Source organism: Papaver somniferum, chromosome 2 (assembly GCF_003573695.1).
Source record: "Papaver somniferum cultivar HN1 chromosome 2, ASM357369v1, whole genome shotgun sequence".
Lineage (NCBI taxonomy): Eukaryota > Viridiplantae > Streptophyta > Magnoliopsida > Ranunculales > Papaveraceae > Papaver > Papaver somniferum.
Window position 1 is genome coordinate 197905080 of NC_039359.1, and position 27077 is coordinate 197932156.

The following is a 27077-nucleotide window of genomic DNA, read 5'->3' on the forward strand; positions in this document are numbered from 1 at the left end:
GCCGGCTGGCCTAGGCAGACTAGGACCTGGCATCTCGAAACGCTCCCCCCAAAATGGCATGCCACGCGGACTTTCATTCTTTTGCGGCAACACGTTTATGTCGCAAATCAATCACGACCACTCATATTTTCCGGTCAAATTGAGTGGCCAATATCGTACATTTATGGGATCAAGAAGGGGAGGAATGCACCACGGAGATCCATCTTCACACATGCCTAAACGATTCACCCAAAATCGGCGCCCATGTGTGGATTCAGTCAATCCAAAGAGGGATGCTTGCGCACCTCATAAAAAACCCTAAAATTTCATTAACGGTCGCAAATATATGTCGTAAACCATATCGTCTGTCCAACTTTTCCAGCTTGGTCGGACATCCTAGGTTAAAAACTAGGCAACCAATTAAGCACCTCGATGATCATCGTACACCACTCTGGATGGCTCACCCATGCGGCCTCCAAACGATCACTCGAAGATGGTTGGACATGATTCCGTTTTAAGACGCTTAATCCGCGACTTATTCACTCAAGCTTTAAAACAGCGATGCTTCATGCATATCGATTGTTTTGAGATTCTTGCTTGAAAACGATGCATTACATGCGTCGAGCATACACGATATTTCATGAATATTGATTCCTTAAATAACTTAGTTATTTAACTTAATAGCACCGTATGTTATTTCTTGTGATGGGTCTCGCGATCCGCTCATTCGAGACATCAAGCATGTCACAAACTGGGGGATACTTACTACGGTATTGGTCTGGCGGTTTACAGCGTGCAACGCGCCATTACGAGAACGTGTCAGGAAAAGGTGGAAGGTTAACAGTAATGAGAAAAGTGGGAAAAGATGTGATCGTGTGAAAATCACCACTCATACACGACCCCACTACTCCATCACTTCACCTCCTCCACTTCCTACGAGATGAGGGTTGCGCTCAATGACTTGTATAAATAGGTCCTTCACCTATTTCCAAACAACACAGAAAAACCAAGTATTGTCTCAGTATCCAGAAAACACCCAGAACTGATAGCTTACATTGTGCAGGCCATTTCAACATTCTGATACAAGTCATAAACAACCAACACCTTCACAATCTCAACACCTTCTTCACTTCCCTCCCTAAGATCAACCCCATCTCCTTCACTTTGTGACCGAAGCAAGTATGGAACGACCATTTCTTGGTTTAGGCCAGAATTGTACAGATTGATCTCTCAAATCTAAAATTACTCCAGTGCAGTACATTTGTTTAGGGTTTAGATTCGTTTCTCATTCACACACACCCCAAATTTACCAAAACCAGCAGAAACAGTTTTCACCCCCAAACATCCTCATAATTAGTTCCTCACGAATTAAAAATTTTAATGTGCCAACAACAAAAAATCCTTACCAATTGAGTAGTACCACTATGTAAAACCCATAGTTTACACTCGTATTTTTTATATAAAAAAATGACTCATATATTTTTAAAGTTGGATGAGCCCGCCTGCATCTCTAGAATACAAAACCAAACTTGGCAAAGTTAGACTACATAAAAAACGGTCGAGATTTGTCTAAGAGGAAGATAAATCTACGGTCTTGGTGTGTTCAACTTAAATATTATAAGTGTTTTATTATTTAGTGTTTCACTAATTCCTCATAATAAATGATCTATTAATTATTTTTTATATAAAGTGTTTTATTAATTAGTATTTCATTAATTGGTCATAATAAGTGATCTATTGTTTTATTCATTATAAATGTTTCCTTGATTAATTTAATAAATATGTACTTCCATTAATAAATAATTTTGATAAAAATAAAATAATATCAGTAGACAATTAGTGGGGGTAGTGGGTTGTGGAAACAGTTGTCTTTTTAAAAATTCGTGAAGGCGGAAATATTAGTGGTAGTCAGGAGTGGAGCAAATCTCAATTGAAATTGTTTTTGGTCTTTTTTACCATAAAATTAGCTACTAAGTCACTTTTGCACCTGTATCCAACTTGCCAAGAGTTTTTTCTCCTCTTCCTCAAAATCCTGGCTTCGTTCCTAGTGGTGGTAGGGAAAGAAATAGTGACAACGGATGCTTGTGAGTAGTGGTGGAAAATATTAGTTTTGTGTCGTTTTAACACGGATAACACTGTATTTTGAATGATGTGGATGGTTGTTTATTTTGAAAAAAATAAAGATTATATCAATAGACATTAGTGGGGGTACTGGGTGGTGGAAGCGGTGACGATTCTTAGAAAGTGGTGGAGGCAGAAACATTAGTGGTGGTCAGAGGTGAAGCGAAGCCCAATTGAAATTATTTTTGGTATTTTTATCATAAACTGGGATACTAAGTCCATTCTACACCCGTATCCAACTTTCCAATTTCTTTTGCTCTCCTTTCCTCAAAATCCTGGCTCCGTGCGAGGTGGTGGTGAGGGAAGAAGCAATGGCGTTGGGTGCTGGAGAGTAGTGGGGAACAATATTGGTTCTATGTCATTATAAATCAGATAATACTGTATTGTGAAAGTGTTAGAGCATAGCTCGGTTGAACCCACCAAGCGTTAGTATCTCAAGTTTGGTTGTCATATTTTAGTGAACCAAAACTCATTTAAAGAGTCGCATGATTATATGCTAGAGTCAACTTCGTATAAGTTAGCTTGAAAGTATTAGGATATGAGACATTACAAGTATTACGTGAAGACTTCAAGAATGTGAAGAAGTAAGGAGATACAACGACGACATCATCCTTCCACTTGAGATTAGTAAGATTTGACTTGAACTGTTTCATTCCCTAATGTATCTTTCAAGTCGTGCATATTGAAAACATAACTGCGAAGCTGTGAATAATTATACTCTAGTTATACATAGTATTAAGGAATACAATTCGAAGTATGACACTCATCTTTTGAACTTCCTATATAAGACATCGACATAATCGTTTGAATGCTATTGTGATTATGTATGGGTATGAGGTGAAGATTTCGTCCTAGGAAACAATGTTATGCATTCGCTTAAAGGAAATACATTCATAAGCTTGTTTTGTGAATCGAACGGAAAATCACTAGGCTTATTGGTATTGTTATTTACTGCAAATCTTTTGAATTACCAATATGTGTGTTTAGTATTACCGCTCATGACTTGCTTATGTTCTTGGTAAAACTATTCACAAGGCCCGAATTTTGCATTGGTATGACTTTTATTAGTGAAACCGATCTTAAGTAATCACCCGAGATGGTATGATCGATTTGTTGTAATTGGTATGACCAACTCTAGACATTGGGGGACCGATCCTAGTAAGAGGTGCAGCCGATCACAAAAGGGAAATCGATCCTTGTAAGAGGTGCATCAAGTTTCTAGTTATTGCGAACCGATCCTATGAACATGTCCAACACATTTTTAGTTATTGGGAACCGATCCTATGGACATGTGCACTAAATAAAAGTTAGATACCATATATATGTGGGAACCAGTCCTCGTACCTAGTCAACCAAGTTTTGGTAACTAGCGTGATTAATTATAGTACCCACATGGAGGTAGAACCGGAACTTTTTTTGGTAGAACCATGAAACCCGTGTTTGATAATTTGATATGATAATCAATCACATAGTTCTTGGAAGTCAGATGATCCAATTCTAAACTTGTTTGGAAGTGTGGCAAATCGGTTACAAGATTGTAAGTATGAAAAAGGACTTACAAATTAAAGATGTCGACATACTTTGAACATGTGCAGTAACACTTATCTTTTATTGTTCAAAGATATTCCTTAATACCTAAAGGAGAATCCCGGATCGAGATAAATTAAGAATATTTTAATTAAGGTTTTTAGTTTTATATGCTTTTAATTTCCAGCAATTAAAATGTATATCTTTAGAAAATAAAAATTAGTAATGTGCATTTACTAGTTGGAGATTTTCTAAGAGATTATCGGTCATTATTTGGACAAAGAATTTCCAGGAATTATGGAAACCGAATTTGGAAATATATTGCATATCTTGAGAATATTTTCGGTTTTGGAAATTCCTTGGTGTCCAAACTTCCTTGGTCTATAAATATTGAAGTTTGCATTTCAATTAAACTAAAATCCTCAGAGCCAGCAAAACTACCTAGTTGGGTTGTTACTGGTGGAGCCGCCTATTCGGAGAGGAAAGTAACCTAATTAGGCGAAATCTCTTATGGCCGCTCGGTTTAAAGACTTCTTTGGGATTGAGAGGCTCTATTAGTACCGTTTGTGGGAAACTAGATAATTGCAATTTATTATTAATTTTCGATTGATTTGATTGACTAACGGTTGATGAAATTTGATTACACCTAGTTTGTTTATGCTTGAGAATATTCTCTTCTGATATAAGATTCACTCAAACTAGATCGAAGTTTAGATGGGGATTTTTAGACTGTTTGTAGTTTAAAAACGTCTTGTGATAATCCATTGTTAACAGACCCCGTTTTGTGTGTGACTGATCACAAGAGATTCAAGTTGATTGTGTGCATTTGTTTATTGAAGATCTAAGAATATTTGAAGATGAAGAAGATTTCTGATTTGGGTTCATAATCTTTAGTGTGCACAATACTTGTTTCGGCTGGAAAATGATCTAACTATAATCGTTTTATCTTTGTGATAGATTTGATTGATTAGTTAAGTAGATCGGCATCAATACAATTCTTTGTGATTAAAAGTATTGATTGCAAAATCTTGACAATTACTTTGGTAAATGTTATTAGATAGATTTAAGGACCCGGAAAAGGAGTTTATTGGGATAAACGGAAGATCCTTTTGTCGAACTCATATCACTTGGTTGAAAAGAGTTGTTACCGAACAGATTTGTTTTTCCTTTACTTTTTGGAATGCGAACCAAAGGAATTGTTCCAAGTGCGTGACTTATTAACAAGTTGGAGATGTAGGGATACAGACGAAACTAAGTGAACTATAGGTTTAGTTGTTTGGTCTCAACTATACGAAGTTGGTTTAGATTTTGTATAGCGGCTTAATCCTGAGAGTATTCAATTCTGGACAAGGTCCCGGGGTTTTTCTGCATTTGCAGTTTACTCGTTAACAAAATCTTGCTTTGTATTTTACTTTTCTATTTTCGCAATTTTAATGGTTGTTATTATGATTTAAAGTAAATTACACAAAAGTTAATTCCTATTTACTTGATAGAAATCCTATTGTGTTTGATTAAGTCCGAACCTTTTATCAAGTAAACATACTTTGTTGTTGTATTGTCTCGATCTTGTATCCATATTCAATCACGTAAGTTATCTTGTTGTTGTATTGTCTCGATCTCGTATCCATAGACGATCACATGAAGTGTGAACCGATTAGTTTTATTGTCTCGACTCAGTCCATAGACAATCACTTTCGGAGAAAGGACTTATAGGTGGAAAAGTTTTAGATTGAGGTATATTTGGGTACCCTCGTCTTTTCAATTGGTATCAGAGCAGGTAAACACGAAAATATCTAACAATCTGTGTTTGGTGCCATCCAACCTATAAGAATTGAATCCTTATCTGATTCAGTTAACGTAATGTCAAGATTAGATGACTCAATTTTTTTTGAAGAAATGTCAGATAATGAAATTACTGAGTCTCTACGTTCCAAAAAAAATTGCCAATTCTATCTCAGACTCACTGAAGATCCCAAAGAAAAAATGAGTCGAAAACTCATTGAGCTCGCTGAAATAGAAAAACAGATCAGTGATCTTTTAGAACTCGAACTTTACGAGTTAAAGGAAGATGACTCTTTCAAAAAAAAACTGCAAAATTCTCAGTGATAGTCAGCAACTACAGGATGAAGTGGATATTTTTCTTTTGGATATGGAGTCCATAAAACAAACTTCTAGAAAACCAATGTCTGAAAGAAGTCAATACCTTCATGACTACTGCATGAAATTTTCTCTAGATAATATCAACATGTATTTGTGTCCAAACTCTGTTGAAATCAAGTCAAATATATGTGTCAACGTACCATATACATATATTGTTTTTAAAGAGGAACAAATGACTAATATTTTCGATACCCAAAGAAGTACCTTTGAAAATTCCCACTTGAGGAAAGAAGTTCGGATCCATAGTCAGACCCTAAAGCCGATTCATGGGAAACCGAATATGAAACAACACGTGGTTCGGTGATATATACGAAGAAAGAAATTTTTCTTTTCTTCATCTCTTCTTCGTACAAACCGAATGAAAGAGAGCAGTTCAATCCGAACCCAAAAATTCATTTTTTTGATCGTCTCTTGAATTCGAAACAAGTTTTTGGTTCCTCCTTCTTCATCTCTCAAAGGGTACTTGCGATCTTCCTCAACTACACTTCGGAAAGGAGAGTTTGAACATCAATAGGGAATTTCGATTGTAAGTTGCTTCTTCTCTTGTTAGAATTTACGAGTTCCTATAACAATCATAGCAACATGCATAATAGGAATTTCACTAGAGGAGAAGGTTCGAATGAAAACTATATAAGAGGTACTCCAAATTTCACCTTCTCTGATGAAACCATTGATACTCTTTCAACAATGATTTTCGATGTTAGTATAGGACTTTATTTTGTTAATCAAGAGTGTTTTAATAAGTATGTTTCAATGCATAATAAGAGGATTATTGTTGAGAAAAAGTTTGTGAATGTTGAACTTCGAGAATATATAAGTCTGTATCACAGCAGGGGTGACTGGGTGATATTCACACTAGAAACTATATTGGGTCACCCAGTCTCGTTGCAGAATTCTATGGAAATATGTATGCTATGGATGCTAAGAGATGTAGATTCTTCACCATGGTTCGGAGACGATGTTTTGAAGTAAATAGAAATGTTATTGGCTATCTTTTGGGCTGCAATTCAGAAAATACATTTCTTCCTCAAGGAAGTGATTTCAACAAAGAACATATTTCTGAGGTTCTTAGTGAAAAATCCTGGAGTGGAAAAAGTCTATGTATAATGGGTATCTCAAAACATCTCAAGTTCTTTGGAAAACTCGTTGTTCCCAACCTGGCACCTAGCAACATGCACAAGGTAATGTGGAGTGGAGATGTGGCTGAACTAATTTATCATATGGTAATAAGTACTCCTAACTTTGATTTTTGTGGTTATATTATCAAGCAAATGATAAGAGTCTGGAATAGTGGCAGAAGCATGGGGTTTCCATGTCTTATCACAAGAATTTGCAGTGTTTTTGAAATTGGTGCTAATTATTCTCAAAAACTTGAACCTAAACCTCATAATCATACTATTATCAATAGAATGAGAGGACAAAGTCGTGCTGGAACAAGCACAAGTACTACTTATAGTACTCTTGTACAAGATACTGATCTTGAAACCATCTATCGAAGGCTCAGTATGAGAAAGGATTGTATGGAGCGCCAAGTCAGCTTTGCATCTCTCAAGCATCCAGAACTTGCTTCAGACCTCACCCTAATTGCTGAAGATTATAAGGATACATAATCTGAAGAAGATTTTAGGTTGAGCGACACCAGTTCAAGCTCTTAGACTCTTTGTCTAAATCTGTCTGGTTCTTGTTGTAACCATAAAACTGTGTTATCTTTTGAACATTTTGTTTTAAGTATTGTAAAACTTTAAAATTATGTTCTGATCTTATGTGTAACCGTATGATGTTTTTAGTATTTTAATTTCAGTACTATAAAAATTATTATTACTATGTGTTATGGGATGTTTGTTTTTTGGTTTTCTTAACCTTAATATTCGATCTCATATGATGTAAACACTTATGGTTAGGTTGACTTTTTTGTTTAGCGGGATTAAGTTCTAGCCCATGTTGGTAGGCTTTATCAAAGGATCATGAGGGGCTCTGTTTGAAACAATATGTGAAAAAGTCACAATATGTTGAACCGTTTAGTTTAGAATAAAAGCATATGTGTTTCGGGGTTTCAACTTTTGCATTGCATAAGTTAAAACCGGTTTTCAACCTTTCTCTGGTAAAGGTTGGTTGTTGTTGTTATTTTGTCTTGCAAGAGGATGGCAACATAATGATATTTTTGTATCAATTCTCCCTGGAAAGATGCAAAAATTATTGGAGAAGAGGATGCAAAATTTGAGGTAACGATTTTGTTAGTTAATCGTTTTCCTGTTTAAGAAAATCCTGATTTTATTGCATATACTTATTGCTTTTGCTTAACAAAATTTCGGTACAATTAATGTTTATTCCATTATCTGTATATGGATGTGTGTGTGATTCAGTTGTTTCGGTTAAGAAAAACTATTGTTATCTTGCTTTATTGTTTGGTATCAATCGTTCAGGCTTCAAAATTTCGGTGCAATTGCGGTGCTTTAATGTCTATGTTGTTTCAATTGCTTCACGTTTAAGGTAAATAATTATGCAAGTTGATTTATTTGGTTTGTATGAATTGTTTATGTCCTTAACAAAAGAAAAGGTTTTCGGGATGAATTATTTAGTCCAATTTGATTTCAGATAAGAGAAACTAAGTTATTCTGATCTCAGTTAGACTTATAAAAGTGGAGGTTTCGGTTATTCAAGTCTAATCGAATGCCTTAACAAGAAATTCTAGTTAACTAACCTAGTATTTGTCTGGTTTAAAAGTGAAAGGTCTAAGTTATATGGATAATTAGAGCCTGATGATAAAAATAAAGTTAATTCTGATATTTATTTTGGTATTATCGAACAAGCGATTGTACTTGTGCAATCGGTTTAGCAAAGGAACTAAGGTGCTTAGTCGATTTTTGGTTTGCTAAAATATTAGGGAAAATTGCTTCGGGAAATTGTTTCCTTGGTAACATATCAAAACAAAATTACCTTGTAGTTTCGGTTTTGATATTGGTTATCAAAAATGGTGTGTGGAACCCTCGTGCTTAACTCTTATAGGTTGCAAGTCTTGTGAGATTTGTAAGATCCTTTCGGTTTGTCCTTTGTTTGCTCGTACCTTTGTCATTTTGTGACAAAAAGGGGGAGAAATATATGGAGTAAACAAGTGATATTGATATTGACTTATATTGATTTGGTATCACTAAGGGAAAGGACATTGGTTCTTAAACGTTATATCTAACGAAAAGAGTGAACCATATACTAAGGCGGAGTATCATATCATATTGATAAGGAAATAATAAAGACGTGCGGATTGAAAATCTACCTATCTTACCTTTAGGGGGAGTATTAGGTTTGTTATTATAATGTCAACGGAGACATTTATGAATTGAATGTATACATGTTATTGTGCTGTTAGATTTGGGAATCAAGCGTATGTATAATGAATTCTTGTAATTTGTTTATCCATATGATATAAGAGTTTTGTCACTAAAATTGACAAAGGGGGAGATTGTTAGAGCATAGCTTGGTTGAACCCACCAAGCGTTGGTATGTCAAGTTTGGTTGTCATATTTTAGTGAACCAAAACTCATTTAAAGAGTCGCTTGATTATATGCTAGAGTCAACTTCGTATAGGTTAGCTTGAAAGTATTAGGATATGAGACAGTACAAGTATTACGTAAAGACTTGAAGAATGTGAATAAGTAAGGAGATACAACAACGACATCATCCTTCCACTTGAGGTTAGTAATATTTGACGTGAACTGTTTCATTCCCTAACGTATCTTTCAAGTCGTGCATATTGAAAACATAAATGCGAAGCTGTGAATGACTATACTCTAATTAGACATAGTATTAAGGAATACAATACGAAGTATGACGCTTATTTTTTGAACTTCGTATATAAGACATCGACATAATCGTTTGAATGCTATTGTGATTATGTATGGGTATGAGGTGAATATTTTGTCCTAGAAACAATGTTTTACATTCGTTTAAAGGAAATACATTCATAAGCTTGTTTTGTGAATCGAAGGGGAAATACTAGGATTATTGGTATTGTTATTCATTGCAAATCTTTTGAATTACCAATATGTTTTTTTAGTATAACCGCTCATGACTTGCTTATGTTCTTGGTAACTATTCACAAGGCCTGACTTTTATATTGGTATGACTTTTATTAATGAAACTGATCTTAAGTAATCACCTGAGATGGTATGATCGATTTGTTGTAACTGGAATGACCAACTCTAGACATTGGGGTACCGATCCTAGTAATTGGTGCAACCGATCACAAATGGGGAATAGATCCTTGTAAGAGGCGCAACAAGTTTCTAGTTATTGGGAACCGATCCTATGAACAATGTGCAATACGTTTTTAGTTATTGGGAACCGATCCTACGGACATGTGCACCAAATACAAGTTAGATACCATACACATGTGGGAACCGATTCTAGTACCTAGTCAACCAAGTTTTGGTAACTAGCGTGACTAATTCTAGTACCCACATGGAGGTAGAACCGAAACTTGTTTTGGTAGAACCGTGAAACCCATGTTTGGTGATTTGATAGGATAATCAATCACATAGTTCTTGGAAGCCAGATGAACCAATTCTAAACTTGTTTGGAAGTGTAGCAAATCGGTTCCAAGATTGTAAGTATGAAAAAAGACATACAAATGTCGACATACTTTGAACACGTGCAGTAATGCTTAGCTTTTATTGTTCAAAGTTTTTCCTTAATAGCTAAAGGACAATTCCGGATCGAAAGAAATTAAGAATATTTTAAATAAGGTTTTTAGTTTTATATGCTTTTAATTTCCAGCAATTAAAATGCATATCTTTAGAAAATAAAAATTAGTAATGTGCATTTACTAATTGGATACTTTCTAAGAGATTTTCGGTCACTATTTGGACAAAGCATTTCCAGGAATTACGGAAACCGAATTTGGAAATATATTGCATATCTTGAGAATATTTTCGGTTTTGGAAATTCCTTGGTGTCCAAACTTCCTTGGTCTATAAATATTGAAGTTTGCATTTCAAGCAAACTAATCCTCAGAGCCAGCAAAACTATCTAGTTGTGTTGTTACTGGTGGAGCCGCCTATTCGGAAAGGAAAATAACCTAATTAGGAGAAATCTCTTACGGTCGCTCGGTTTAAAGACGATCTTTGGGATTGAGAAGCTCTATTAGTACCGTAGGTGGGAAACTAGATAATTGCAGTTTATTATTAGTTTTCGATTGATTTGATTGAATAACGGTTGTTGAACTTTGATTGCACCTAGTTTGTCTATGCTTGGGAATCTTCTCTTCTGATATAAGATTCACTCAAACTAGATCGAAGCTTCGACGAGGATCTTTAGACTGTTTGTAGTTCTAAAGATGTCTTCTGATAATCCATTGTTAACAGACTCCGTTCTGTGTGTGATTGATGACAAGAGATTCAAGGTTATTGTGCGCAGGTGTTTATTGAAGATCTAAGAAGAGTTGAAGACGAAGAAGATTTCTGATTTGGGTTCATAATCTTTGGTGTGAACAATACTTGTTTCGGCTAGAAAAGGATCCAACTATAATCGGTTCATCTTTGTGATAGATTTGATTGATTAGTTGAGTAGATCGGCATCAATATAATTCTTTGTAATTAAAAGTATTGATTGCAAAATCTTGACAATTACTTTGGTAAATGTTATTGGATAGGTCTAAGGACCTGACAAAGGAGTTTATTGGGATAAACGGAAGAGCCTTTTGTCGAACTCATATCACTTGGTTGAAAAGAGTTGTTACCGAATAGATTTTTTGTTCCTTTACTGTTTGGAATACGAACCAAAGGAATTGTTCCAAGTGCGTGACTATTAACAAGTTGGAGGCGCAGGGATACAAACGTAACTAAGTGAACTATAGGTTTAGTTGCTTGGTATCAACTATACGAAGTTGGTTTAGATTTTGTATAGCGGCTTAATCCTGAGAGTATTCAATTCTGGACAAGGTCCCGGGGTTTTTCTGCATTCTCGATTTCCTCGTTAACAAAATCTTGTTGTGTCTTTTACTTTTCTATTTCCGCAATTATAATTATTATTATTATAATTTAAAGTAAATTGCACAAACGTTAATTACTATTTACTTGATAGCAATCCTACTGTGTTTGGTTAAGTCCGAACCTTTTATCAAGTAAACATACTTCGTAGTTGCATTGTCTCGATCTTGTATCCATAGTCAATCACGCAAGTTATCTTGTTGTCGTATTGTCTCGATCTCGTATCCATAGACGATCACACGAAGTGTAAACCTATTAGTTGTATTGTCTCGACTCAGTCCATAGATAATCACTTTCGGAAAAAGGACTTATATGTGGTAAAGCTTTAGATTGAGGTATATTTTGGTACCCTCGTCTTTTCATAAAGATGTGGTTGGTTGTTTTTAGCATGGTTGATAAAGACATGTACTATATATTTTAGGGATAATAAAAAATATTCATGAACGCTAGATCATCCAAATGATAGCCCTGCTACCTTTGATAATAGATCGTATGAATAATGATTTATAATGTTAAAATAAAATTATACAAAAGAGAATATAAGAAGGAAAAAAATATAATGTAATAAATTAATTGATGACCTAATTTTGTTCAATCTAAATCTCATGTATGGCGTTTGTGATTAAAAATTAAAATCACGACGATGAACTTGCAGGGGATGGGTGGCAATGACGAAGTAAATTGACATTAAGGGGGCTACATTTTTTTTAAAAGAAATATGTAAATTTTGGTGGACTAAATCCTAAATATAGATGGTCTGAATATTATTTATATGATAAAATTAAAGAATTTTATGTAATTATTAGGATTCTACGGGAGGCTAGAGCCAAATTATTCAACCCTCGACTTCGACACTGGGTGGTGGTGGAGAAATAAATGGTATCATGCGATTTTGTGGTGGAGGTGGATATTGGTAAGTAATAATAGACTATGTTAATTCTGTGACGTCATGAAACGTATAATATTATAATGTTAAAATAGACTCGGTTAGAACACATGGAAATTTTAAAAAGTATTGGAATCAGTTGTCATGTTGTGTACAAGTTGCAGACGAACGACAAGAATCAAAATCAGAACATATGAAATTACCTAATATCGAGTCGTGTTGTTACGATATGGGTTATATTCTAGTCAACCTACAAAGAACAAATCACATTAAAACATTTGCGGTTACAATATACCCATATTTCTACCTTGAAATAAATTAATTGTTCTTCATCAACCTTCAAAGAGCAAAGAACATTAAATACAAAAAAAAATCATTTTGACTTCATTTTTTTTTAGTAAGGAATCTAAAAATAAAAATAATACACACAATTGAGATTTATCCAAATAATAAATCACCAAAATTTTTTGCTTCAATCGTAGGCGTAATTTTAATTCAAGCGGAAAAGGAAATGCTATTTTAAAGCTTATAATTAACCTAGCTAGGAGATGTAGACTTGTTGCAGCCTTGCAAATGGGATAACAATATAGCTTGGGATTGCATTCGCTACACTGACACTGAAACCTCAATCTTTTTATAAGACTCCCCGACTTTTTTGGGTGATTTTTTTTTTCCTTTTCATCTACTAAGTTTTTTTTTTTTTATCTTCTTGATCATGATTATCTTTTCCTCCATAACAACGCGATTGAACATCATCATCTAAACCTTCAATTATTATCCATCATTGTCACCAAATCCTTCTTGGTGTTGATTATCTTCACCTTCATCTTCTCAACTCTTGATTTGGTGTTGCAAATACCGAATATGGGAAACATGCAGAGTGGTGTTATATTTTTATTCGAAAATGGTTGCAAATATCGATGAAGATTCAACATAATAGTCTGAATACAACAACACAAAACAGTAACAATGACCACCAATGTTTAGGGATTAACTAAAAAAATATTATTTTATGACAAAATAAAACAATTCACCTGGCATTTTTATCAGAAATTATATTTTAATCAATTATAAGTGTAACCGAATTTATAATTATTTGGATGACAAATATCTAAGATTTTCATAGCTAAAATTCTCATTGGTCAAAATAAGTCTTATCATAGTTCGTACGGTAGTATTTATTTAAATCATTATGTAAAAAAAATATTTTGTCTCATACCGAACCGTTATCACACGGATTATTCAAGTTTCATATATTTTAGACACCCCTAATCCCCCTTCTCTATGTGGAAACAAAATTTGGTACAACCAAAAAAAAAAAAAAAAGTTTACAAGTGCAAATTCATATGCATCATTGAATAGACTATTGTTAATATTAGGACCATCTTTAACCTGTCTTTGTTTGATGTTTTGGTCTATAATACTTCTTTGCCTAACCTTTTTATTTTCTAGTTTCACTAGGACCATCTTCTTGGTTTCCTTTTTGTAGGCCTTTTCCTTCTTACAAGCCCACTTTCATCTCTCTCTATCATTCCCTCCTAGTCCTCCCACTTCTCCCTCCTCAGCGAAGCCCACTTAAAACTAATAAACATAAACTCACAATGACTGTTCTAGTTTGGAACTGTTAAGGCATTAACCTCACATCATCTATTCAACATTTAAAGAGGTTGGTTTCCCTTCACAAACCTAACATTCTTTTTCTCTCCGAAACTCTAGCTAATGAGAAGCATGAGAAGATTATCTCAAACCCTGCAGTTCAATAATTATTTCATTATACCAAAAATAGGAAGACGAGGAGGATTACGCTTAATGTGGGAAGACAACCTAAATATCCAAATAATATCTCACTCTCAAAACTACATCCATACAAAAGTTATGCCTCCATATCCAGGCCAACATGGGTATTTATGGCCCACCGCTCCCCGATACGAGAAAAATTCTTTGGCAAGAATTTCCAACAATATTTAACAACATCAATCCATCCATTTCTTGGCTTTTACTATGAGATTTCAATGACGTCCTAGATCAATCAGAAAAAAAAGGGAGGAAGACAAGTAACATATGCTCAGTCCCAACATTTACTCAACATGATGGACCAAATGGGTTTTATTGATTCGGGATTTCGAGGAGATCCCTTCACCTGGGGAAACAACCAAATGGGGCAAGACAATATTCTAGAAAGATTAGATAGAGCTCTAGCAACCCAATATTGGAGAACAACAAATCCACATGCAGCGGTTACTCATCTTCCAAGAATAGCGTCGGATCACGCACCAATACTATTACAAGAGAAAGCAATGGATTGGCAAGGAATAAAAAGTTACAAATTTGAGAACCTATGGATTTCTCATCCCCAAATCAGGAAAGTAGTTGAATCATCTTGGGAGCAACAACAAGATAATGAACCTACTCTCGGTCTCCAACTCAAACTCATAACAACCGGAAAAACACTCCTGGAATGGAATAAAGTAACTTTCGGCCACCTAACAACTATGATCAAGAAATCGACAGCCAACATAAAGCACGCTCAACATCAATGTGCAATCCAATTAGGCTCCAATCTGGAATACTGGCTACAACAAGAAAAACAGTTACCAATGGACCACATAGAACTTCTACAATGTCATGCGACATACTGGCAACAAAGATCTATAATTAAATGGCTTCAATCTGGAGATCTCAACACAACTTTTTTTCACACTAAAGTCCCCATTCACAGAGCCAGCAACAATATACAACAACTACAAGACCCACAAAATAACTGGATTAAAAAAAAGGAAGACGTTATTCAACTCATTCTAGATCACTATACTCAACAATATTCGGCTCCGCCTACAGTAATAAATGAAGACCTCTTTACAAACATCAGACCAAGATTAACTCCCAGACAGTCAGAACTACTTACGAAGGAAGTAACTACATCAGAAATCAAACAAGCCCTCTTTTTCATAAATTTTGAACGCGCTCCAGGTCCAGATGGCTATACAAGTAAGTTTTTCAAAGTTTTCTGGAAAAAAACTCACCCCCAAATGATATCAATGGTTAGAAGTTTTTTCAATAACTTAAATATGCATCCTCTCATGAACCACACGAACATAACACTAATACCTAAAGTCAACCATCCTTCAAAACCATCACAATACAGACCCATAGGGCTTTGTAACGTCACATATAAAATCATTTCAAAAAATTTAGTCAACCGAATTAGACCCCTTCTCCCCTTCTTAATAATCCCGTACCAAAGTGCTTTTGTTCCACAAATATCAATACACGATAATATAGCAATTACCGGGGAACTCTTTTATTATATCAGAACTTCAAACCTCACCAAAGACCCTAGAATAACTCTTAATCTAGACATCCAGAAAGCCTATGATAGCCTAGATTGGGGATTCATCAAAACCTCATTTACAAAACTAGGATTTCCACCAGCCTTTATAGAATACATCATGTTATGCGTAACAACGGTTACATACTCGATCAACATAAATGGTACACCCCATGGCTATATCAGCCCAAGTAGAGATATCAGACAAGGAGACCCACTATCTTCTTACATTTTTATCATATGTGCTGAAATCCTATCTACAAATCTAGGAAACCTTCAAAACCAAAAATTAATTCAAGGACTTAACATATCAAAAAAAACACCACCAATTATTCATTTAATGTGTGCGGATGATTTACTAATCACATACAAAGCTTCAGACCAAAGTAACCAACACCTTAAAACCCTGCTCCACTCTTATAGCACTTCTGTAGGACAAATAATCAATACTACCAAATCAGTAATCATCTATCACCCAAACATAGACCCAACCAAGATAAACGATCTCCAACAATTTTTCAATATGCCGGCGACATCAAAACCACCGACCAATCTAGGAATCCAGTTCAGACATGGAAGAACATTCATTCAAACCTTCGCTTCCCTCCTACAGAGATTAGCCCGAAAAGCTAAAGGATGGATGACAAAAAGCCTAACTCCAGCTGGAAGACTCACTCTAATAAAAACCTCCCTAATTCCAACCTCAAATCACACCATGCAAACACAAAACCTACCTACCAATATTCACAAACAAATAGATCATATCACCAGAGATTTTTTCTGGGGACACGACTCAACAACTAAAAAACTACACCCTATAGGATGAGATAAAGTAACAAAACCAATATCAGAAGGAGGTTTAGGAATAAGTAAAAGCAAAGATCATAATAAAGCACTCCTCATGAAAAGAATCTGGAATCTACATGAACAACCTAACTCTATCTGCGGAAGTCTGTTCGGTGCAAAATATCTTAATCAACAACCAATTCTACAAGGCATTGATTCGATACCCTCATCCTCCAGTCTTCAATGGAGACAACTGGCATCAATAGTCCCTACCATGCAATGTCTAATTTTTCATCGTATAGGAAATGGATTATCAACCCCAATAGAAAACAATTGGATTCCACACTCAACTAACCTAGACCCAATACAATGTTACCCAATCCGAATGGTAACAGATATCATCGACCCAATATCTCATTCATGGAATCATGAAAAATTAAACACCCTTCCCAATCCTATAATCCAAAAAATCATAAACATCCACCTTCCCCAAAATAGTCCCCAAGATAAAATTATTTGGCCGCACTCAAAAACTGGAAACTACACTACCTCTTCAAGATACAAATGTCTAACACAGGGTAAACCAACTCACACCCCTCTACCACCAACCAAATTTCTATGGAATTTAACGTGTCCACCAAAAATTCGGTTTTTCTTGTGGAAAGCCATCAATGAAGGACTACCAACCTTCTCTCTCTTACATCACATCCATTTGACCAACTCAGACATATGTCCAAGATACAACACAGATCCAGAATTGCCAAGTCACCTTCTAATTCATTATCCAACGGCAACTAACTCTTGGAACACCTTATTCAGTCGACTTACAAATTCACCAAACTCCGATACCCCCCAAGATTTCATCCTAACTCCCCAAACAACCATTTCCCAAATCCTCCAACAACCAGCATCAACATCTGTAGACTCATCTTTTTGTTTCCTATTTTGGACCTTATGGATGGCTAGGAATGATCTAATATACCAACAAAAGCAAACAACCTCGGAAGAAATCCTAGCTTGGGCACAAAAAATGCAACAAGAGTACTACGGGGCTCTACACTCTTCACCACCAATCATTCCGGGGGATACACCAATACTCAACCATCCAATAAGAGATAAAAGGATATCAAAAATTTCGGTAAAATGGTCCACTCCAAACATCAACTGGATCAAGATTAACACCGATGGAGCAGCCAGAGGACATCCAATATTTGCAGGGGCAGGATACATCTGCCGAGATTCAGATGCACGAACTTTATTGGCTCTATCTCAGTCACTAGGAATTACAACTGCCTTAACAGCGGAAACTTGGGCTATGCTTTTAGCTTCAAGAACGGCAACAGAAAGACAATGACCAAGAGTTCTCTTCGAAACGACTCAGAAAACTTACTACGATTCATCACTTCCTCTACACCTCCACCTTGGCACATAGCAGAAATGATTGAGGAAATAAAAATTAGATTTCAACAGATCCTGCAGGTTGCTATTCAGCACAACTACATAGAAGGAAATCAAGCAGCGGACGGATTGGCCAATCATGCAGCGGATGACAGTCAAACATGAAGCTGGTCAACCAAAATCTGGGACCAGGCAATCCCACTTTTTACTAGCCAAATTTTATTTCATGATTCCGTAGGTACCACATACCCACGACAAGTTGTAAACTAATTTCTTCCGGTAAAATGCATGCTTCACAAAAAAAAAAAAAAAAAAAAAAATTAGAAAATTTGGCATCCTTTGTAATCTTTAGCTTCAAAGTGTTCATTCTTAACCAAACTCACTCAACATTTTGTCGAGCTTTTGGGCGGCACTTCTGTATGAGCAATCTTCACTTCTCCCCCCAATCATTGAGAAAAATAGCTAATAAAAAATAAAGTCTCGAGTTCCACTTCCTCACCGATCATTGACAAAATGGCCCATATAAAATTATAATAGAAATCAAATACTTTGTATGGGATTATTTTTTTATTGTTTTTTGAAGCATGTATTTACTAAACTACTAAGATATTGTTACATGAGGGTATATAATACCCAAAATTCATCGAGCACAATTCCATTCATTTGTACGGGATTATTTGTAAGAGATGTAAACTGAAATTCCATTCGTTCATTTTTTGTGGAAAAAAATTATGTTAAGAAAATACATTCAAAAGAACAAGTTTAAAGATGCTAAATAGAAACCAAACGTTACATTGTTCTCCGGTGACAAAACACTTGATTTATTGAAATCCAATTCGAAAATACAGTATCTTCATTAGAGTTCCAAAGTCGAAAGGATTATCAATCTTTTGATGGATTCCTCTGACTCTACCGGTCTTCTTTGGAAACGACCTCAAATTTCTTTTCTTCCATGATAGCTATTATAGACAAAGAAAATAAACTGAATCCTAAAAACCTTAATCAAATCATTTCAACAATGAACCCGGTATTTTCAACCTTTACCATGACTAGTTGGACAATAAGTCTTAGTATTATCCTATTATTTTGATGTGCATAAGAACAATTTTTTCCTTATGAAACTGTCGATTAGAAACGAAAAAACTTATCTAAAATGAGCAGGTCTATCCCTCCTTGAGTATGGCACTTTAGTCTTAAGCAAATGACTTGTGTCTGAGGCTCTGAGCCTCCTTGCGGTGGGATTTTTTTTACACGATCGGAGGATGATAAGACGGTAGACACCAACGTTTAAGCCTACGGTCCCTATTACGGAAGAGTGTATGGGATGTAGTAGTATTAACGCGAACAACTAACAATTTTGATCCTTACTTTCCTTTGAATGCAAACTCATGTTGGAACAAGTTAAAGGTTATGTCTTTCCCATGGATATGGATTTAGAGTTACGTTTTTGGCATGTCTAACGTACCCCGTTTTCGCTTACCAACTTCCCGAAACCAAAGTAGAAAAAACAAGCTTCATGTACCAAACAAAGACAATAAAATCGGGCACCTGGCGTAGCATCGCTCGATCATGGCCTGCTATGTGCATAAATCAGGATAACTGCGAGTTATCTCTAATAGATTTTCAAATATTTATTTGTTGTTTTTTCCAAAATTGTGTTGTCATTTAAACAACACCCCACCAAACCACATAATCATAGTAATAAAAATCTAAAGCTTAAATATTGTTACCTTATTTTTAGTTATTTTACCATATAGCATTAAATTTTCCCTCCCACGTCAAAATATTTACCAACCTAATTTTCAATTAAAATCCCTAATAATAATAATAAATCCCACTAAACCGCAAACCCGTATCTATCTTCTTCTTCTTCTCATTACGCCTCTACACTACTTCTTCGTTCCCGTTACGACACCATCATCTTCTGCATCATCTCAACAAGTTAAACCTAAATCTTTTGCTTCTTTTTAATTAAAAAAAAAACCCTAATAATTGATTTCTTTAGTTTAATTTTTACTTGCAGCAGAAACAACTGGCAACACAAGTCTAAATAGAATTTGTTTCTCTCTCTCTTATTATTCCTTTCACGTCAAACCAAAGAAAAACATCAAGAATTACAACTTATTTTGGATAATCATCAACTACCAAAATCATTCTTGACTGGTCCTTGATTATGGGTTAGTTTTTGATTTTGAAATCGAATGATAAAAACTCGATTATGGTTGGTGGTGGTGGTGGGTGAAGAAGAAAAGTTATTGAAGAATTTTTTTGAAACATTTGGGGTTTTTTTCGGAGGATGAGGAAAGGAAAAGGGAATGGTACTAGAAACAATAATGGGTTATTGACAAATTCAATAAGGATAGTATCATCTTGTTTAAAAACTGTTACTACTAATGCAACTACTGTTGCTAGTACTGTTCGTTCTGCTAGTGCCTCCGTTGCTGCTTCTATCTCTGTCTCTAATGAAGATCGTAAAGACCAGGTTCAATCTTTTTTCTTCTTTTTATTTAATCACCTAATCTGGGTTCCTGTCTAATTACTTGTAATCTCATTATTTGTATTAGGTTTCATTGATCTTTAGTTATATGACTTAAAACAGCATGATTGCTATATCAATTATAATAGACTCTTAATGTTTTTTTTTTTTTTTGATTCCCCCCTTTTTTGTGTGTTCGGTTTCTTGTATGTATTATGAATCTGTTGACTTTGGGATTGGTTTGGGGATGAATTTGTGTTTACTTTGAAGTCATGCGCAGTTCAAATGAGGGAAATTTAAGTTCATTTGGTTATAAGTAGTGGTTAGGTGTATAAGGGTTGAGAAATTTAGACCTAGATGAACCCCAGGTTGTAGATATTAAGTTCTCGAATCATGGGTTCTTGAAGCCTTTTAGGAATTGGGGATAATTTTATGGGATGTCGAGTTTGAGGTATCGCATGATGTTTTAAGCCTACGTATCTATCAGAGCGTCATAATTGTTTACGACTTAACAAAATGAATATCCAAGGTTTATTCGTAGTCCAGTATTTCCATTGCAACTCTAAATGTACTGAAGCATCGGGCGTCGTGCTCGTATTAGTGAATGGTTGGGAACATGGGATTTTTGCATATCTATTGTGGACTTTTATGTTGCTCCATAACATGCAAGCTCAAGAAACTTAGAGCCTTGAGATTAGGTCACCAGACTGACCAAGTAAGATATCCAGTATAACTGCGGGAAATAGGACCTCAGGCAGTTGCAGTTATGTCATTTGAACTCAGCCACCTAGTAACTGTGTACGTTTTGAATTATACGATAAAGTTATTATGTAATGAGTATTGGAGAATAGTAACCTTCACCGTCTCTGATCAATTAATCTGCTTCAGCTATCATGTTTTCCGTATCAGGTCAGATTACTTATCATGCGAACTATCTGTGGTCAAACAGGTATTATGGGCTGGTTTCGACAAACTAGAGCTTGGTCCATCAACCTTCAAACATGTTCTTTTAGTTGGTTACTGCAATGGATTTCAAGTTCTTGATGTTGAGGATGCCTCTAATGTCACTGAATTGGTTTCAAAACGGGACGGTCGAGTTACATTCCTACAGATTCAGCCGATTCCAGTAAATTTAGGAGGACCTGAAGGTTTTGGAGCATCACATCCTTTGCTTTTAGTTGTTGGAGGGGAGGAAACCGACAGTTCAGGAGGGGTTCAAGGAGGGGGACATTCAGGTGGTCCGTTTAAAGATGGTAATATTGAGCCTCAAGCAGGAAACTGTGTTTCGTCTCCTACAGCTGTTCGGTTTTATTCACTAAGGTCTCACAGTTATGTGCATCTCTTGCGCTTTCGGTCGGCAATTTACATGGTTAGATGCAGCCCTCACATAGTAGCTGTTGGTCTTGCAGCACAAGTAAGTATTTGTAGTGCTCAAGCTGATGATCAGCCTATGATTGCACTATATTAGGATGCTCTGATTGCAAGTTATTTTATATTCAGTCTCTGAGAATTTAGCATTTTTCAATGTTTTGGTTCACCACTCTCGGCATTTCAGGAACACATGGACTGAAACCCATTTTTACCATGGACTGCAAATATATTGCGTATTTCATAGTTTTCAAAACTACTAATGGAGCCTAGAATTTTAACTGTTCTTATCGTTTCTTGTGTCAGATTTACTGCTTCGATGCCCTCACTCTCGAGAACAAATTTAGTGTGCTGACCTACCCTGTGCCCCAGGTAGGAATACAAGGAGAGCTTGGGGTCAACATCGGGTATGGTCCAATGGGTGTGGGTCCTAGGTGGTTAGCTTATGCTTCTGTCAGTCCTCTGTTGTCAAACATGGGCCGGCTAAGTCCACAAATCCTCACCCCTTCTCCAGGTGTTAGTCCTTCAACTTCACCCGGCAATGGGAGCTTGATGGCTCGTTATGCAATGGAATCTAGCAAACATTTAGCTGCTGGATTAATCAATCTAGGCGATATGGGATACAAGACTTTGTCTAGGTACTGTCAAGAGCTCCTTCCTGATGGTTCAAACTCTCCTGTATCATCTAATTCTAGCTGGAAAGTTGGTAGGGTTGGGTCACCATCACATTCTGCTGAACCTGATAATGCGGGGATGGTTTGTTCTCTTTCACTCTCTACTTTCTTTTATTATTAGGAGGTTCTTTGCCGAAGAGTGTCTGACTTTGCTATCAAAACTTACAAGAAAAATACCAAACATAAATTAGAAAATGATCATACTTCTTACGCGATGGGCGTAATAGAATCTCATGATAGTTCAAGTGCAATTTTCTCAGTGAACTAGATCTTTTATTATCCTAAGATCCCGCAATCTCTGGAACTTCATAGGAGTACAATTTCTTTGATTTAGTGAAGAACTTGTATGCAGAAAATGTGTTGGCTTTGTTGAGAAACGGTAATACTTAACTTCATATTTGCAAATGTTCATGCTCAAAATGGCCTGTTTCAGGTTGTTGTGAAGGATTTCGTCTCCAGGGCAGTTATTTCACAGTTCAGAGCTCATACAAGCCCAATATCTGCATTGTGTTTCGATCCAAGTGGGACTCTTCTGGTCACTGCATCTATACATGGCAACAACATAAATATCTTCCGAATTATGCCATCCGTCATAAAGAATGGGGCAGGTACGACAAGCTACGATTGGAGCAATTCTCATGTTCATCTTTACAAGATGCATCGTGGAATGACAACAGCTGTAAGCACTGAAATAAATTTGTCTTTTTTAAACACTTTCTTCGTTGGATGCATGGTTGATATCTTTTTAGTTTCTTATTTTGATTTCCCATTCTCTTTACTGTTCATATAATGAATATTCAGGTTATACAAGACATCTGCTTTAGTCAGTATAGTCAGTGGGCAGCTATCATATCGTCCAGGGGAACTTGCCATATCTTTGTTATATCTCCTTTTGGAGGTGATACTGATTTTCAAACACAAAGTTCTCATAGTGATGGGCCCATCCTGTTACCAGGTGTATCTTCACCATGGTGGTCCACCTCATCTTTCATTCCAAATCAACAGTCGTTTCCTCCCCCACCTCCAGTTACATTATCTGCAGTGAGCAGGATAAAAGACAGTTATTCTAAATGGATAAAATCGGTTACCAACGTTGCAGCCTCTGCAACAGGAAAGACATCTGTTCCATCCGGTGCTATTGCTTCGGTTTTCCACAACTCTATACCTCGCAATCTTCACTCTGTTCCTTCCAGGGCAAATGCGCTGGAGCATCTATTGGTCTATACTCCTTCTGGACATCTAGTTCAACATGAGCTTGTGCCATCTTTGGGTACAGAGCCAAGTGACGGTGGTTTTAGAAGTGAGGCAAATTCTCCGGTGCAACAAGATGAGGAACTAAAGGTGAAAGGTGAACCTATTCAGTGGTGGGATGTTTGCCGAAAATCAGATTGGCCAGAAAGAGAGGAATGTTTCTCTAAATTTGACCGGTTTGGACTAAGTGCTGCAGAGATTGCCATGGATGCTGCTGATTCTGAGGATAATGATGTAAGTTCGGTGATATCAAACAGTTCCACAGGTAGCAAAGATTTAGCAAAACCCCATGAAAGACTTCATTGGTATCTCTCTAATGCGGAGGTGCAGATAAGCTCTGGGAGGATACCGATATGGCAGAAATCCAAGGTACCCATTCTGGTGATTCCTCATGCTATTTTGTTTGTTATTGGTAATAATTTCATTCACTTTTCTTGTAGATTTCGTTCTACACGATGTTTCCTTTGAGGGCTAGTGAGAGGAATTTTACAGAATATGATGTTGGTGGAGAGATTGACATCGAGAAGGTTCCTTCTCAAGAGGTTGAGATAAGGCGAAAAGACTTACTGCCTGTCTTTGACCATATCCATAGCATCAAATCAAATTGGAATGACAGGTAATTTCTCGCATCTTTCTGTTATTTACCGTATCAGACAATTTATTGTGCACTTGCTTAGTCCACACACATTAGGATTTGCTGAAGTCCTCCTCGTTACCCGCACCCAACTGGCAGCATGTAAATTGTGCTGTTGAATGAAGCTAAAATTTTCAGCCCACTCATTGTAAATAATTGTTTTTTACATTTTCTGAGTAATGTAGGAGCTATGTAGGTGGGCGCTTTCGAAGTTCTTCATTTTCTGAGTCTCACAAAGTGAAAGGCAAGCTCACAGAAGAATCTGGAGGATACCATTCTAAGCCATCATCGGTTGTGTCAGCAGAAGGCTCAAATAGAGGTAAGTTGTTGTAATTGAGTTATTGACACAAAAATCCTAAGTTATTTTTTGATTTTGCTAACATTGCAAAGTCCTTTTCTATCTTCTAGCTATTATTAGTCTTAAACCCAGTTATATAGCTATGCTTTGATTAATTTTATGGTTTCATCCTTATATAACATGTTACTAACTTCTTTCATCCATTAGGGTCATCAGTAACATATGGAAGTTTACTTGATGTGGATCAATTGAACACAATCAAGTCTCCTGAACATGTTGACCTAACTATGAATGCGATAGGAAATGCAAGAAGTGGAAGTAAGAAGCTCGATCCACTCCTAATGAACCCAAGCTTCTCCAGTAGAGAATATGCATCATCTCAATCGGGAAGCATTGACAAGTTTGATTCTCATGTAGAAGAAAGTTGTGTTGCAAATGATATGTCCTCCTTAAAAAGTAACACGTCTGGTGTCAGAGAACCTATAGCTGAAGAAGATGCCTTTTTAAGCACCAATGGGATCTCTGAAATTTCTAGTGCGTCTAAACAGTTCTCCTCAAGTCCAACTAATCTTTCAGAGGAAGCTGTGCCTACAAACTTGCATGATGAACCAGATTTCGGGCTATTCTTTCAGGAAGGATACTGTAAACCCTCTGAGCTTGACGAATCTCACGAGTTAACTGGATCTGTTACTGATGCAGACAGTAATAGTAGTCACTGTGAGAGGGAGAAACCTGAAGAAGGAGACCATGACGACCTGCCTGGGGGTATCTTTGCCTTCAGCGAAGAAGGTAAGAGTTAGAGAATTATGTACTTGACAACAATCAATAGAAAGAAAAAAGGTGCCCATTCTTCTATATTTTATCTCTGAATCTGCAGACCGTTAACCTAGAAACCTAAGCTTTTCACTTTTCTGTTTCCTATAAATGTATCATTCTGTTTCACAAACGAATTGTTTTTAGTTATATCTCATGTCCTTTTTGCAGGTTGATCAGTACCAGTCACCCAAGGGCATTGGAAAAGCTGAAATGATGCCTCCATCTCTCTGGGGAGTCCCTTGAGAAGCTTGCCACAAGAAAAGTTTATATTAAAAGACTTCCTTGATGTGAATTTCAGTTTTCAGCTTCAATTGAAGGGCAACTGCTGTAGAAAACCTGCCAGAGCCGTCATTGTTTGTGGAAACAGATTCTTGTATTTAGACAACGCTGAAAAAAAAAAGGCCATTTCCTTCTCTCTCATATTTCTTCTCCTGTACATGTTGTAGATGAAACTCAGTAAATTAGTAGGATGGTTTGAATTCAAACACTCTTGATAGAAGCAGAATTTGACTTAAAAAAACAGGAATTCCTATCAAGTCTCTGCTTGTACAGATGATTTCATTGTGATCATCATCTTTGCTCTTTTATCTGTGTAACAAATTGTAATTCTTCAAAGAACATAACAAAAAGATAAAAAAAAAAATTGATTAGAAAAAAAAGAGAGCTGATTATGCTTCTTCACTAACATTTACTGTACATTCTTTGTGTGGAAAGTTTTTGTTCTTAGTACTGGAAGTTTGCACTTTATAATTACATCCGCCTCTTCAAAGAGGTATATCAATGAACAATTTCTCAGCCGGTTTTCGCAGGTATTTGGAACCGGCGGAGTCGAGCTCTGCAACTCGGTGAATCTCTTTAATATGTCTAAAAACTGAAATCGATGGAGGAATACCCAAATTCTCGATTAGAATATGAGGTTTCAAAAAAATTTAGATCTGAAAATACTTTTGTTCCGATGAATCTTAGTCCATCAATGTTTATACCTGATGAAATTATTGATGAGGGTGTTAATGAATGAAGGTTTAGTTTGATTGGAAGGTTGGATTTCGTGAAACTTAAAATTTCAACAGTTGAAGCAAGTTTAAGGAAATAATGGACTCTTACACGTAAATGTCAATTTATTCCTATAGACAAAGGTTTCTTTATTATCAAATTAGAAAATCAGGTGGATATGAAATTTGTCTATGAGGGTTTCTGGGAGGTTGAATCTCAATACCTGAAGCTTAGATACTGGGAGCGTGATTTTAAACCTGAACAACAAAAATCTTCAAGTTCTTTTTTATAGATGTTATTTCCTGGCCTTAGTATTGAGTACTGGAAAGAAGATATTCTTATGTCTATGGGTAGAGCAATTGGTAGACCAATTCGTGTAGATCCTACAACTCTGAAGCAAG

General features: G+C 36.1%; 1 protein-coding gene across 2 annotated transcripts; it reads left to right on the plus strand.

Annotated features, from left to right (window-relative positions):
* The first annotated feature begins 20014 nt into the window (after positions 1-20014).
* On the plus strand, positions 20015-26342 carry LOC113350170 (autophagy-related protein 18h-like). Of its 2 annotated transcripts, none has more exons than XM_026594262.1 (9): positions 20015-20648; positions 21592-22056; positions 22317-22766; positions 23118-23363; positions 23486-24304; positions 24376-24551; positions 24755-24888; positions 25075-25656; positions 25852-26342. In XM_026594262.1, exons 1-9 carry the CDS (start codon positions 20463-20465, stop codon positions 25854-25856), a joined length of 3063 nt encoding a protein of 1020 aa, XP_026450047.1. In that variant the 5' UTR covers positions 20015-20462; the 3' UTR covers positions 25857-26342. The 2 variants fall into 2 exon arrangements, with proteins under 2 accessions (XP_026450047.1, XP_026450048.1); XM_026594263.1 differs by having other exon boundaries at positions 25084-25656.
* Positions 26343-27077: the final 735 nt, after the last annotated feature.

What these genes read in the sequence shown, in the direction of transcription:
- LOC113350170 (XM_026594262.1), top strand. Translation starts at nt 20,463, where the DNA reads ATGAGGAAAGGAAAAGGGAATGGTACTAGAAACAATAATGGGTTATTG. An exon ending in ATCGTGGAATGACAACAGCT is followed by an intron (nt 23,364 to 23,485) that starts GTAAGCACTGAA and finishes ATGAATATTCAG; the next exon opens with GTTATACAAGACATCTGCTT. An exon ending in AGCAGAAGGCTCAAATAGAG is followed by an intron (nt 24,889 to 25,074) that starts GTAAGTTGTTGT and finishes TTCATCCATTAG; the next exon opens with GGTCATCAGTAACATATGGA.